The following is a 13,759-nucleotide window of genomic DNA, read 5'->3' on the forward strand; positions in this document are numbered from 1 at the left end:
TCGATGAGTCGACGTGGGGCCGCAAGTGTCTCTCGCTTCACAGCCCCCAGCAGCTGGAAATTTCACAGTGGATCGCTTGTGTTTACCGAAGCATGCATGCCAGGCCATCATTCACGTTGGTCCAACTAAACAATGCCAAAGAACGCTGCGAGCTGCTTTCTTTCCAGCATTTCAGCCTCATGTCTGTGAGTAGCCATCGGCACGACGCCTCTCGAACGACCTGTGTTCAGACAAAGACCTGTCACTTGCTGCTAGCCCCGACAACCCAAATCGCCAAAGGAACGCGGGCACGCCACAGCACGCTAAGACCACTCCTAAGATCCCAAGGCAGAGGCTCGCGCTCAGCATGCTTTCTCGCCCAGAGCCCCGTCAACTGGAGAAGAGAAGAGCTTGTGTCAGTGTAAACCCTACAGGGGGACCGCGATGATTCGTTCGGGGGTCATCCTTACCCGGCATCGAAACTACTTGACCAGTCGCCCAACCCGCCCGCGAGTCGGTTGCCGTGTCGGGAAAGACGCTCGCCAAGGGGGCCCAATCTGATGATACTCTAATTATTTGCCCTTCTGCCATGGTGGAGTAAGCTGCCGCAATCGGTGATCCGTGGGCTATCTACCGCGGTCCAGGCACCTGGGGTTCATCGTGGAGGGGACTTCAGAACGTACTTTGAGGTTCGGAGAACACCCACACTCCCACCAGAAAACGGCCGAAATTCCAGCCCGAACCCGCTATTGCTATCTTCCTTGCACGGAAGCTTTGATTCTATAAAGGCCGTCACACCGGCTGAATCATTCAAGCCTATTCGGATGTCACAAAAGAGGGCCTACGTCATTGCACCTGTTTCGCTGGGCCAGCGTTACTTCAACCGCCCATATCCATCACGATGTTAGGCACCGCGCTTCCAGCACGCACATTGGGCGAACAACATGCTACTGCAACGAGCTTCTCCTTCTCCGCATCGAATTTTGCCTTCTTTGCTGTAGCAGGTCTCGTCTTGTATCTATTATACAACTGGGCTCTGCCTAAGCCGATCGCGGGAATCCCTTACAATGTCGAAGCGACGAAGCGCTTATTAGGAGACATCCCCTCCGTGCTTGATGGAATCAAACGCACCGGCGAGTTCAACGCCTGGGTCAACGAGCAGGCAGACAAGTTCAAATCACCACTCTTCCAAGTCTTCGTCCGTCCCCTCGGCAAGCCCTTGTTGATCCTCTCCGACTTCCGTGAAGCCCAAGACATCCTCATGCGACGAAAGGACTTTGACCGGTCGTCCCTCGACGCCGACCTCCTCGAGGGCGCGGGGCGCAACCACCACATCCACCTCAAAACCGGCGACGAGTGGAAGAGGCACCGCAGGCTCCTTCAGGACCTCATGTCGCCGCAGTTCCTCAAGGAAGTCGCGGCACCGACGGTCTATGCGGGGGTGTCGAGACTGATCCAGCTGTGGAACGATAAGGCGCGAATTGCAGAGGGCCGGCCATTCTCTGCGGAGCTGGATATCTACTACGGTTCTCTGGACGCGGTCATGACGTTTACGTTCGGCGGTAGCTTTCCCAGCAGCGCGCTGTGTCCGACGGCGAATCTCGTCAAGGGGCTGGGTGTGGAGGATATCAGGCGTTTACGGGGTTCAGGTCTCGGCAGCGACGAAGCCTTGGAATTCCCAACGGAAGAATGTGACGAGAAGATTCAAGCGACGCTCGGTGTAGCGAATTCGATTGAGTACCTTCAAGGCTCACCGATTCCGAGACTCAAGTGGTGGTTCGTCGAGAGACTTCCCTCGTTACGTCGCGTCTTCCATGTCAAGAGAACGTACGTGCGGGAGGAGATCTACAAGGCCCTGAAAAGGCTAGAGGAAGTTGGTGATGAGGAGTCCAAGGTTCTGTCCGCTGTCGAGCTGGTAGTGCTCCGGGAAAAGAAGCTGGCAGAGAGTGAGGGCAGGGCTCCGGACTTTTTCTCCGAGATCATGGTTGACGAGGTAGGTGCCAGATGTTTCGTGAGGAAAACTATAGCTCGGAATGTGCTAACATCTATGCTAGATCTTTGGCGTAGTTGTTGCGGGGCACGATACAACCAGTACCACCATGTGTTGGGGTGTCAAGCTTCTTGCAGACAACCCCCAGAAGCAGACCGACTTGCGCGAAGCACTCTGGGCCACCTTCCCCGATGCATTCGCCGAGCAACGCAGTCCTACCGTCAAGGAGATCGCAGGAAACACGAAGGTTCCGTATCTTGATGCTGCCGTGGAGGAGATCCTCCGATGCGGTGGCGCCACCCCGCTCGTCGACCGCGAAGCGACCTGCGATACCGAGCTACTAGGGCACCACATCCCCAAGGGCACGGTCGTGATGTGCCTGAATAAGGGCCACAGCATGATGAAACCGGCTTTCATCGTTGAAGAATCAAATCGTAGCCTGAGCAGTCAGAGTGCCAAAGCCAGGGCTTGGGATGACGATGATATCGGGCAGTTCAAGCCGGAGCGCTGGCTCGTCGAATCATCCAGTGTTCCCGGAGAGGTTGAGTTTGACCAGCAGGCAGGGCCTCAGCTCGCCTTTGGGCTGGGAACTCGCGGTTGCTTCGGGAGGAGGTTGGCGTACTTGGAGTTGCGAATCATTCTGGCGCAGATCGTGTGGAACTTTCAGCTTCTTCCGTGCCCGAGGGAACTGTCTGGCTATGTTGGCAAAGAGGGCCTGACGTACAAGCCGAATGATTGTTACGTGCGTCTACTAGCACTTGGGAATAAATAGAAGGAAGACTCTGTTTCATGAACGACTGAAACCTCCAAGCCCTCTTCCTGCGGGCTCCGTCTCATTAAGGCGGGCGAACGAAGACAAGCTACTAGGGTGCCCTTCTCAATCTCCGGTCGTACTTCTGGCTAAGGATGTCTGAAAGATAATGAGCCACGCTTTGTTAGGTGTCAGGAAGATAACTCTGCTCAAGCGCATCACTTGGTAAGCATATTGCAGTAAAGTAAGTACTAGTAAAGTCTTCTGTGTACTAGTTGTATCAGGTAGCCACCTTGTCTCCTCCCCTCCCCTCTCCTCCGCTCTCTTTTCCTCTCAGACAGATACTTTTTCATGTGATCATGATCCCCCGCCCTTCAACCCCCTCCCCTCCATTAACCATCTGGTACTCACAGCAGCCGCTCCATCGAAGCCAATGGATGTTCACATCACTTACCTTGCCAAGGACTACAATTCAGTGCTCTAACATACTCAGGGTCATAAATCATGCTTGATTTGCCCTTTGTTGGAGCCGACTGGCTTCGTCAACCGCGCTTTTGAGCGGCCGAGAAGCGGCGGGACGGCGAAGATGGCTACCTACTTTCGACGCCATATCGCCTGGCAGAAGGAGGAGAAAGTGGAGAAGGTTTGTTGTAGTTATTGGGGTCTTCATCGACGTCATCTCCGAGATCTTTTAGGGCCCTCGTCGCCTTCTTCTTTTTCTTTCGTATGTATGTGTAGAAGTAAGCTGCCACCGTAAAGACTGTAAGGATGAGCCAGACGAGGACGAAAACCCAAAAGTCCTTCGCGATGGCAATCTTGCGGGTTTTCTCGTTGAAGGAAAAGTAGTTGCTCCCGAATAATGACTGCGGGCGGGGGACATGCATGAGCATAACTGAAACAATCGTGTCTATGCTTTTGGGTTACACTTACGCCGACGAAACTGCCCGGAAGATAGATGGCAGAAATGATCGTGATGATGCGTACGATGGCACTGTCGTCCACCGTGTTCTCAGTCAGGTCCTTTAGCTTGAGCGTCACATCGCCCGTGTTCTTGATGTGAGTCTTCATCTCGCGGGTGAGGAGCTGTAGCTCCTGCTGATTATGCAGCGAGAGCGTATACGATGCCTAGGCGAGGTAAGGAAATGAACGTCAGGCGCTTTCTAACTTGTAGTAGGCTGGAACATCTTGGAGGAACAGAATACTCACCAGCTCAACTGTGTTGTCTACTCTCTGACGAAGCACAGCGGAACTCTCGATGTATCCACGGAGCATGGTCTCCATGGACCGGATTTCGGCGGCTGGGAACTTTCCGGTGGAGAGGATGCAGCCCGTGACCTCGAGATTGCTCTGGCAGCAGGCGCTGGCGAATAGGGCGAGATCGTTGGTATTCCTCAGCTCGCGCACGCTCTTGAAAGTCACCCAGACGTTGTGGTCCATCTTTGCATGGGGTACCATGGCTGTATTGAGCTGCGTGGGCAGATAGGTCAGAATTGTCAGTCCCATCGGGAGGTCTACCGAAACTCGTGGCTTCACGTACTACTTTGGAGAATCTGTCACCTAGATGGCGGAGGTATGCCCGCCAGTTGTCGAGGTAACATGATAGGATGTAATGGTGTAGCATCGCTGGCTGCGAGCAAAGGTCTCGCCTGAAGACATTCACCATCGGGGCGCTCTTGTCGTCGAGCTCCTCTGAGCACTCGACCTCCTCCTCCTCTTCTACGAGATCTTGGAGCGTCTCCGCTAGCTCGCTCGCGGGCTGGCAGTGCAGTAGTATGAAGAGATCGAAGCAGGGCGTGTGCTGGTGGTAGACTCCAACGTGCCGGAAAGACCACGCGTCGGGGCCGGACCGCTCGTTTCGCTCTACGAAATTGAGCTTATATAGCAACGTGTCTAAAGTGATTGGGAGTTCTCAGAAATCTCTTCATCTAAGAAACGGAAACGGAAGTTACAGGCGGGCGGGGAAAGCCTCACATGCGTCATCGCCCTGAGGCACAAAGGTGCTATTGGCGCTGCCGGCCTCGGACTGGTGAGGCTCGTCGCCGAAGGACAGGAGCACTCGCAGGAATTCAGCACGCACTTTATACCTCTCGAATAGTCTGGCGGCCATTGACGAGGTGATGCGGAGCGGATTGATGGTTCTGGCCGACGATATGGAGCTAGATGACAGACGAAGATTAGCCCGTAGCCCGGTGGAAATAATTCTAGTTCAGAGATGACAGACATTATACGTATGCCCGCGGTGGGTGTAGCGTTGAGAACGAGATCGAGGTCATCCTCTTCCCTGACAATGCTTGCGTGGAGTTTGTCTACAAGCTTGTTGTCAACCAATGTTGATTCCACACACGTGTAGAGGAGTGGGGGCAATGAAGCATACTTTCGTTGTTGTCGTCAATATCCAGTACATCAAACAGCGTCTCCGAGTCTTTGGAGGCAAACGCCGTCACTGACAGATCATCCACTTGGTTACGGAGCCCAGCAAGGTTGAAGCCACTCTGCTGATGCGCAAAGTATTGGCCCCAGCCGCTCATCATGCCCGTCAAGATTTCAAATGCTTGGAGCTGAATCGGTCAGTCTGTGGACGGAACCAAGAGGGCACCAGGCCGTCATATGAAAACCTCTCGTAATGATGCGCATGGGGCATCGACCAGAGCAGGGCAAGGCTGGGCGATATTTTGCCCTGAGGTATGCCCGGGGCTGGGGCAGAAGTGTTTGCGGCTCGGCCCGGTCCTCACAGCCTGATCTGCCTTTCCATGCCATGCAGCCGACAAGCTAGGTGGACCGGACTTGATGTAGGTAACTAAGTGAAGGAGTACGCGTGGAAGAGGAAGAAAAATGCGATCAGGCTCGACGGTCCCAACAGTTCAAGTTCAGACAACTTTCATCGGGAAACAGTAAAACACAAATAGGAGGATTTCGTTGGGAGACGGACGGAACGAGACGGGAAAAGGAGAGTAGAAAGCCGCTGAGCCTCTTGTGTGACAGATTCAGCCTCCGAAGTGTGGTAGCACACATAGTAACACAGAGAGACAACAAGCCGCCGTGCCCCCTTTATCCGAAGGAGGGAGGAAATATGCTTGGGTTGCATTCACCGCCGCCTGACCAGTCTTGTCCACACCCTCTTCATTTCGCTTTCCATTTCAATTCGCCCACTCCACGAGGCTGCAGAGATGGCTGCCACAATGGATACACAACGCCCGACAAGCGCTTATCTTCGGCTCGATGTGCCGCCTCCTTTCCGCCGCTCTCTCCGCCTCCGTTCTCTCCTTGCAGCCTCCCGAGCAGCATCGCGCCGGTCAGCAATCTGTGTGACAATCTCCCTGTTTACAACTGTTAGTATCGGCTCAGTATCGGCCTCTGCCGTTGCGGCGATGCATGCCTTAGCTCGTTCTGTCCAGTATCAACACACGTCAGCCAGCATACCTTCTAAGATAGGAGGCGGCAGCGCAAGGTATCCTTACCTCTTCAAGTTGCTCTGGGCAGTCAAAGTACCAGCGGTCGTTCTCGTGCTGTACGGACAGTTGGATTACTGTTTTCTCCCTAGAAGAGGTGAGCGAGATGAGGAAGAGGAAGACGGACTGCGATGCAAAAGTCAATATGATCCCCATATCTCTCCTGGAGCAGGGCCAGCAGCTCGGAGCCGAGAGTGACGTATCGTGATAGTCTCTGAGGTAGGACGTTGCGCACTAGCTCCATGGTCGAGCGTGGCACGGATTCACTTCACCGACACTGTTGCCGTGATCCATGCGATGGGAGATAGAAGAAGAAAATTGATGGGATGGGACGGAGCAGAGAATAAAAGAGGAGCCTCGTCGTGGATACCATGAATTGCGAAGGAGAGGCTCACTTACAACATTGGCCTTTTGTAATGGTGGAGGGATGCTGTACTACCTTTGAGAGGCTGGCTGGAGAATCGAGAGGTCAGTAGATACAAGAGACAGCGCCGCGAGTCAATGACATTGCATAGGTGGTGGACTAACGTGGAGGCCGGAAGGCTGGAAGCTGATGGGCTGTTCGATCCCTCCCTCAGGTTGCCTGGAAAAGAGAGAAGAACATAGGTGGCGAGCCAGATCAGCTCAGTAGGCAGTCAGCAATGTGCAGAGGCGTTCCTCGGCCATAGTTGGGTGCTTGGGTGCTTCTATATCTCCTTTAAGAGTGTCCCAATCTCACGACCTGGTTCAGACAACGCTGCGTCTTGAAAAACGAGGGCAAATGGAAAACAACACAGATGCATTACGGAAAAGCGCGCGGAGGGAACGGCAGCTCCTCCGGATGTGCGACGGGCTACCTGCGCTCCAGATCCGCCCGAAGCCCGACCTAGACTCGCCCTTCCACCGCCCCTTCTTCCTCGCCTCCAGAGTTCGCAAGCTCTGGGAGCACCAGGGTAAATTGGGAGATGTTCTGTTCAACCTGAGACCGCAACAGCTGAATTCAGTCTGGAGACATTCACTCTTGTTCGTCACCTTCCTGGTCTACATTGAGGTTCCGCCCCTGCTTTACGCGCACGTCTCCAGCCTACTCTTCAAAGATGGTGATGACATAACACCGCGGTACCGAGACACGGAGATGCCGTATAGTGAAGCAGATCTCGTAGAGCTGAGCCTATCGCGAGGCAAGACAGCTAGGTTGGAAGAGCAGTACCTATTTACACCGGCCACGATCGTTCTGAACCCGCAAGCAGCGCCGGCAATACAAGTCATTCCGAACTCGCTGACGCGAATTCCGTTCATGGAATGCGACCCAGGACAGGAGCATGGCGGATACGGCGATGTAAAGGTAAGCACCTTTTTCACGGGCCTCGCCGGTTTTTTCATGGCATTCGATACATGCTAACATGCCATTCTTGGCAAAGTTCTTCAAGCTGGCACCTGAATACGTGGTAGATGAAGATCCAAGCCCTCGAACCTGGGTGCCGGTATGTGCTTTAACTTCATCCATACTTCCCTTCCCATGTGCTTCATACGCTTCATATTGTGATATGAACAACCTTCATCTATGTCAATATCTGGAGATCAGGGTCATCAAAACATCCTCACGTTATCACTGACATCACGAACGTACAAGGAACATCAACGACAACCTCTCGTCGTCGCCGTAAAGTCCTTCCACAACCGCGACGACGGCCTCGCCGAGGCAAATAACATGCGTCTCCTTCACCAGGGCAAGGCCGGCGACCATAGCATCTCGCTCTGCAACGCCGTCGTTAAACATGGGAGTAGCGGGGGCTTCTCCTCCTCGAGGCTCTTGATCTTCTTCCCCCGTGCCGAGCTCGGGGACTTGGGCCAGCTTCTACACGGCGGGCAGCACGGCTATGGTGACGAAGCAAGGTCGTACGACTTCAGTGAGCGGTTCCCGCACGCCCACGCTCACGGCTGGGGCAACCCCGAGCTCGCCCGAGCACTGCTGCACCAGTGCGTCAAGCTCGCTGGCGCCCTACTGTTCCTTCACTCAGGCTTTCCCGCGTCATCGCAGAGCGGCGGACGATGGGTGCGGTGTGCACACATGGACCTCAAGCCAAACAACATCATCATATTCGGCGGTGACGGTGCCGTGGGCCGCTGGAAGCTGTGCGACTTTGGCATCTCCGTGCTCAAGGACGAGGAAAGCGAGGGCCGCGCGGGGGAGGACCATCAGAGTTCCTTTTATAGCCAAATGACCTTCAACACGAACGCGCGGCGTAGGCGAGGCCAGTACCAGGCCCCGGAGGTGCCTGAGTTCTGGGGCCCGTACCATGCGGAAAGCGTCCGGAGCAGCGGTACAGACACGGGCACGGGCACGGCCGGACTTGTGGGGCGTGTCGGCCGGTCCGCCGATATCTGGTCCTTCGGCTGCATCTTCGCCGAAGTCCTGGCCTTTGCACTCGGTGGGCCGCGGAACGTCGAAGGCTTCCTCTCGGCGCGGAGGCAAGTCTTCAACAACATCCGGGACGGCAACTTTCACTCGCCAAGCAACAGCAACAGCACCAGTACGTCGTTATCGAGCCACATGGTGCGGCCTCAGGTGCTGCAATGGCTCGGCGAACAATGTGCCACGGCTGCGTCGCCCATCTGGTCTAATTGCTGGGCTGGTCATGTTAAGCGAATCTTGCGCGTCGACCCGCGAGAGAGACCCGACGCGCAGACACTGGAGCGTCAAGTGCACCATGTCTGGGTTGACGCGCTGAAGTGCCCAAGAGAGGCGACATCCAAGTGCGAGACTTTTCAATATGAAGCTGAACCGCAAAACGTGCCGGAAAAGTCGCTTAATGAAGAGCTGACTGCAATCCCGAAAGCCTCCTCCTTGCCTCTTCCCCTATCACCTGGTCATCCTCCCGTTCCCGCTCCGGTAACGGCGACGGCGACCCCCTCCAACGTTTCTTTTGAGGTACCTGTCAGCTCTAACCCCCACTTCACCGGCCGTGAGAAGATTATAGCTGAGATGGAGAACTTCTTCTTTGAGGATGGCCGCTCTGCCACGCAACATAAGCGCCTCGTCCTGACGGGCCTCGGGGGCGTAGGCAAGACCCAGATCGCCACGGCGTTCGCCTACGATGCCTATAACGCCAGCCGCTACGCTATAGTCCTCTGGGTCTTTGCTGTAGACGAACAGGAGGTCATCAAGTCGTTCACGCAGCTGGCGAAGACGCTGGGGCTCGTTCCCAAAATCAGCATGTCTCACGAAGACCGCGGGAAGCAGTTCATGCCACCCATGGCGCTCGCGCTTTTACAGTGGCTCTCGCGCGAGGAAGAGCAGAACTCGTCTCGGTGGCTCCTCGTATTTGACAACGTCGACGATCTAGACAATCTTGACGTCTCGCGGTTCTTTCCCCGCGTGCCGTGGGGGCATATTCTCATCACGAGCCGCCGCAAGGAGGCCCGCCGACTAGGTCGCCAGGTCGAAGTCGGCATGATGGACGAAGCAGAGGCTGTAACCCTTCTTAAAAATTGCTCTGGCCGTCACGGTGACGACCAAGACGAAGCTGCGCGCCGTGTCGCTTATAAGTTGGGATACCTCCCGCTGGCCCTCGATCAGGCCGGCGCCTACATTACGGGGCAATCCATCGACTTTGCCGAGTACATGGATCTCTACCGCGTGAGCCACGACCAGCTGCTTAGGCACAAGCCACCGCGCGCCGTCTGGTCGTACGAGCAGACCGTCTTCACCACCTGGGAGATCTCTTTTCACGCAGTGGCCGCCAGGAACCCCGTCGCCACGCGCCTCCTCGACCTGGCGGCCTTCTTCTACTCGGACGGTGCCCCCTTCGAGCTCATGTGTGAACTTGCCCAGGTCCGCGGGCCGGAGCTCCAACAACGGCTCCTCCTGCGAGACTTTGTTGATTTCGTCCAGACGCCGGCTGACTACGATCGGCTGGTCGGCCAGGCGCCCCCGGAGCTCATGGTCCCACGGCTACAGGTTGTTGAGGCCATCGGCACCCTCGCGTCCTTCTCGCTCGTGGACCAAAAGACTATGTCAACTCATCCGCTAGTCCACTACTGGCTCATGGAACGGCAGTCGAGTGCGGACAGGATCAGGAGCGGCCGTGCAGCCATCTTCCTCGCCATGCGTGCCATTATCAACGCGTACGACGCGTCGCGCTTCGCCGAGGGTGAGACGTTGTACCCCTATCTTTTCATCTGCCTGGACAATCTCTATGACATACCACAGCTTCTCAGCGACACGGAGCTTCACAAGGTCGGCGCCTGCATGATCGCCCTTGACGCCTGGGTCCCCGTCTCCCTCGATCACGGCACGCTGCACCGCGCCGACCGCTTTTACGACCTCGTCGCCGCCCACAGCGAGCACGCAGACTGGCAGATCCCCGACGCATTGCTGGCGGTGCGCCGCGCTTTTCGGCTCATGAGCATGGGGCGGCGAAGGGAGTGCAGCGATCACTGTGCTCGCTACCTCGCCACATTTCACCAGCGCTCGCGGTTGGACAAGATGTACGCCTCGTCCCTGGCACAGACTTGTGCGCCCTGCTTCTTCCGCTTGGGTGACTACGACCGCGCCGAGCAAATATATGAGTACTTGGATGACTCGCTCGACGACTCGGGCGCCATGCTGGCGCGCAAGCAGTTAGTTCTCGGCGCTATTAAGATCGACAGGGGGCTGCCGGACGAAGCCGCGGCCGTACTTGAGGGCTGCGCGCGCGAGCTCGAGAGGGGCATCGGCCAGCACCACTTTCTGCTTCGCGTGTGGCACCAGCTCATGGCTCGATCCCGCCTGGCGCAGGGGCGGCCGGCTGAGGCCGAGGCTCAAGTGATGAAGGGGCTGGCGGTACGGATGATCATGCTCGAACGCGGCAAGATGGAGTTTACCTTTAGTGACTACGAGCTCGCCGAGGTGTACGCGCAGGCTCTCCGGGCGCAGGGGCGCTTTGATGAAGTGAAAGCCTGGATGATCGCGCTGCTGGAAAAGACGGCGTCGGAGAAGCCGCGACCGGCCCGGAGCCTTGCAGAGCTGTCGCTCATCTTGATCGAGCTCGATGAGGCGACGGCCCTATTTGGGGGTGGCCAAGAGGAGAGACGAAGTATAGATGAGTTGATGACTAGGGCAGAGCGCAAGTTTGTCGAGGCCGCGGCAGTCTATGAGCTAGAATGGAATAGGGGCATGTGGTCGTTCAAGCACTTTCACCGGACGCTGGCAGAGTTCAAAAAGAGATTGGTGCAAGAGGACTCTCAATTTTGAGATGGAAACTTGATAGAAAGGTATTATTTCATTGCATTTACCTTCACGCATCCGTCACGTCCTTGACGCGCTTTACGTCGAGAGTCTTTCCCCCATAGGCTGCTATCAGCTCGATGACCTTATGAATGGCCTCGACCTCCTCCGGCTCCATGCCTACGCGCAGGCAGGCCCTCAGATGCCAGTACGTTGGGTCTTGAAGATTCTGCGTCATGATCGCAGGGGTCACGACGAGCTCCGTCTCCTGTATATCGAGGATGCGATGGTCCGAGAGGAAAAGGCCATAGGACACGTTGACCGATATCCATGCTAGTGAGCGCAGTGTTAGAAACTCCAACACCCAGACAGTATGGGTATGGGTTTCAAGGGATGAACTCACGAATATCCTTGTGGGCATGCAGCACCTCGACGGGGGCGCCCACCTCGCTCTTATACAGCACCTTGAGAACGGCCGCGGCGCGCTTCGAGGTCTCAGGCCCAATTTGCCAGTCCTCGCACGAGCAGGACTGATCCGTGTCCTCGGGCTTCTCGACCTCCGAGACTGACGTGACGGCCTCGATGACGACGGGGATGCCATTGATGATGATGCACTTGACCATAGCCTCGCGCAAGCGGCGGACGAGGACCTGCCGCTCGGCGGGTGTCTGGTACTGGGGCTGAGAGACTAGGTGCGTGTATAGGTTCCCGGCGAGCTTCTGTTGTCCTGAACCGATCAGCGAGGCAATCTAGACGAGTAGCCTGTTAGTCTTGGTCTTCCGATCGAGCCCTGGTTAGTGAGGTTATGGAGTTGACTGAAGGGACAGGTCTTCATACAACGGTCAAGTACCATCCATGCTCGCGGAATCGCGGCGGGAAGCCGGCCTCGGCCTTTTCGAAGAGCTCTGTCAGAGCGGCCGGCGTGGTGGCCGTGGTGGGAGTGTCAGCCGGCGCGGTTTTAGTGTCAGTATCGTTCATCGTAGCTGGCCGAGTCGTCATAGTGCTAACAAATCGTAACGAACTGGTCCGAGTCTGAACTGCCACGAGGAGGACCCTTGATATTAAAGTAGGCCGAAATGGACTGCGACTTGGGGCTCTCAAGGGGTGGGATCGGGAGAGAGGCCGCACCGCTACTTTGCCGGATCGGACAGTGCGAAAGAATCTCATTAGAATGAACGCGCCAGGTCGTTAGGTAGTAGTGTATCTACAGACAGTTTGATAGAGAGCACTCTTTCTAGCCTGTACGAGGACGGGATGTTGCTGACGCAGGAGTTTGCTTTCTGTTCATCTTCCTGTGAAACTCTTCAGTCTCCAAAGGTGCTCCACAAGACCATTTAATCCGGCCAAAAATGGCTGACGCTTCTCTGTACCACCTGAAGCCCAACCCTAGGTAAGTTGTCCTGAGTACAGACTCCAAAGGAGACAACATTCTAAAGAATGAGAAAACAAGGCTGTCTGACTGTATGCATCAGCCCGGATAGTGACGGAACCAGAGAGCAGGCCCGGCTACCCGGGCCACCATCGGAGCAACACTGTGTCTCACCGTTTGTCTTGTATGAACAAACGAGCTGCGTGCGCATGGGTCTTATGGTGTGTTACTCAATGATCTCTTGAATGTCATTCGTCCACGTCCCGTCCCCTTCGTGTCACCTCAGTGAAGAAGAGGGGGGGGATCAAGCAGGCTGGCAGTCTGAGAGCAAACAAGGCAAGGCTACCTACCTTAGCTATACTATCGCCGGCGGGAAACTTGAGGCACCCGCATCGCCGCTGCAGTTGCTTTTCGTAGACTCGCGAGTCGCGCATTGTCGATTCATTGATGCTCGTGGCCTAGATTGACTCGTTGCCTACTAACGGTAGGGATAGTGTTGCGTCTGTGTTGGTTGCCTGTGCAGATGATGTGACGCTAAAGAAACGAAAGTACGCCGGCTCATTCCCCTTAAACTGACCGAGGTCATGGCTCTTATCTTGATGAGAGCGTTACTGTCCCCGTACATGTATTACAACAAGCCATGGCGACCACTATGGGTCTCCTCAAGATAGGGAGAAAGTGAGGATTGTCTCCCGAGCTGGCTTTCTAGGTAGTATAGCCAGACCGAGGGATAGGTAGGTAAGCAGCTTACTGACCTCATGTAAGCCGCTGCTACGAGCTTCCCAGGCTTCTTAAGTGTTCCTCCGTTCGAAGGGATGCGTCCATCATCAATCAGCCTCACATCGGTTGAGGGCACGACAGTATTGACTACAACGCCGAGGTAGCTCCCGCTTACATCGCTAATGTACTCGTTGCCGTCGAGGCACCCACCTCGGTTGTTTTAGCTGGTATCCTACAGAATATGACAAAGCCTCCTTACGCCAATAAAAAGCATCGCTACCAAAGCTAGAAGACCAAGAACCTGTCAAGCGGT

General features: G+C 55.7%; 5 protein-coding genes across 5 annotated transcripts; 2 read left to right on the plus strand and 3 right to left on the minus strand.

Annotated features, from left to right (window-relative positions):
* Positions 1–880: 880 nt before the first annotated feature.
* BDZ83DRAFT_750772 (cytochrome P450) lies at positions 881–2,741 on the plus strand (the record flags this gene model as incomplete). The annotated part of the gene is made up of 2 exons (XM_060513961.1): positions 881–1,972; positions 2,034–2,741. The coding sequence occupies 2 exons, from the start codon at positions 881–883 to the stop codon at positions 2,739–2,741; spliced, it is 1,800 nt and encodes a 599-aa protein (XP_060366707.1).
* A 296-nt stretch (positions 2,742–3,037) lies between these two features.
* On the minus strand, positions 3,038–4,959 carry BDZ83DRAFT_729507 (uncharacterized protein). Its single transcript, XM_060512823.1, has 5 exons — positions 4,692–4,959; positions 4,258–4,610; positions 3,927–4,187; positions 3,651–3,845; positions 3,038–3,583 (listed from the first exon to the last, which is right to left on the minus strand). Exons 1-5 carry the CDS (start codon positions 4,825–4,827, stop codon positions 3,311–3,313), a joined length of 1,218 nt encoding a protein of 405 aa, XP_060366708.1. The 5' UTR covers positions 4,828–4,959; the 3' UTR covers positions 3,038–3,310.
* Positions 4,960–5,758: 799 nt separating this feature from the next.
* BDZ83DRAFT_256819 (uncharacterized protein) lies at positions 5,759–6,470 on the minus strand. Its single transcript, XM_060501969.1, has 3 exons — positions 6,297–6,470; positions 6,173–6,226; positions 5,759–6,039 (listed from the first exon to the last, which is right to left on the minus strand). The coding sequence occupies exons 1-3, from the start codon at positions 6,411–6,413 to the stop codon at positions 5,926–5,928; spliced, it is 285 nt and encodes a 94-aa protein (XP_060366709.1). The 5' UTR covers positions 6,414–6,470; the 3' UTR covers positions 5,759–5,925.
* A 2,991-nt stretch (positions 6,471–9,461) lies between these two features.
* On the plus strand, positions 9,462–11,419 carry BDZ83DRAFT_615741 (uncharacterized protein). Its single transcript, XM_060507919.1, has one exon. It carries the CDS (start codon positions 9,603–9,605, stop codon positions 11,382–11,384), a length of 1,782 nt encoding a protein of 593 aa, XP_060366710.1. The 5' UTR covers positions 9,462–9,602; the 3' UTR covers positions 11,385–11,419.
* Positions 11,420–11,427: 8 nt separating this feature from the next.
* On the minus strand, positions 11,428–12,335 carry BDZ83DRAFT_718405 (uncharacterized protein; the record flags this gene model as incomplete). Its single annotated transcript, XM_060512068.1, has 3 exons — positions 11,428–11,690; positions 11,761–12,106; positions 12,195–12,335. The coding sequence occupies 3 exons, from the start codon at positions 12,333–12,335 to the stop codon at positions 11,428–11,430; spliced, it is 750 nt and encodes a 249-aa protein (XP_060366711.1).
* Positions 12,336–13,759: the final 1,424 nt, after the last annotated feature.

The sequence above is a fragment of the Colletotrichum acutatum genome (genome assembly GCF_030867785.1).
Source record: "Colletotrichum acutatum strain CBS 112980 chromosome Unknown BDZ83scaffold_31, whole genome shotgun sequence".
Taxonomy (NCBI): domain Eukaryota; kingdom Fungi; phylum Ascomycota; class Sordariomycetes; order Glomerellales; family Glomerellaceae; genus Colletotrichum; species Colletotrichum acutatum.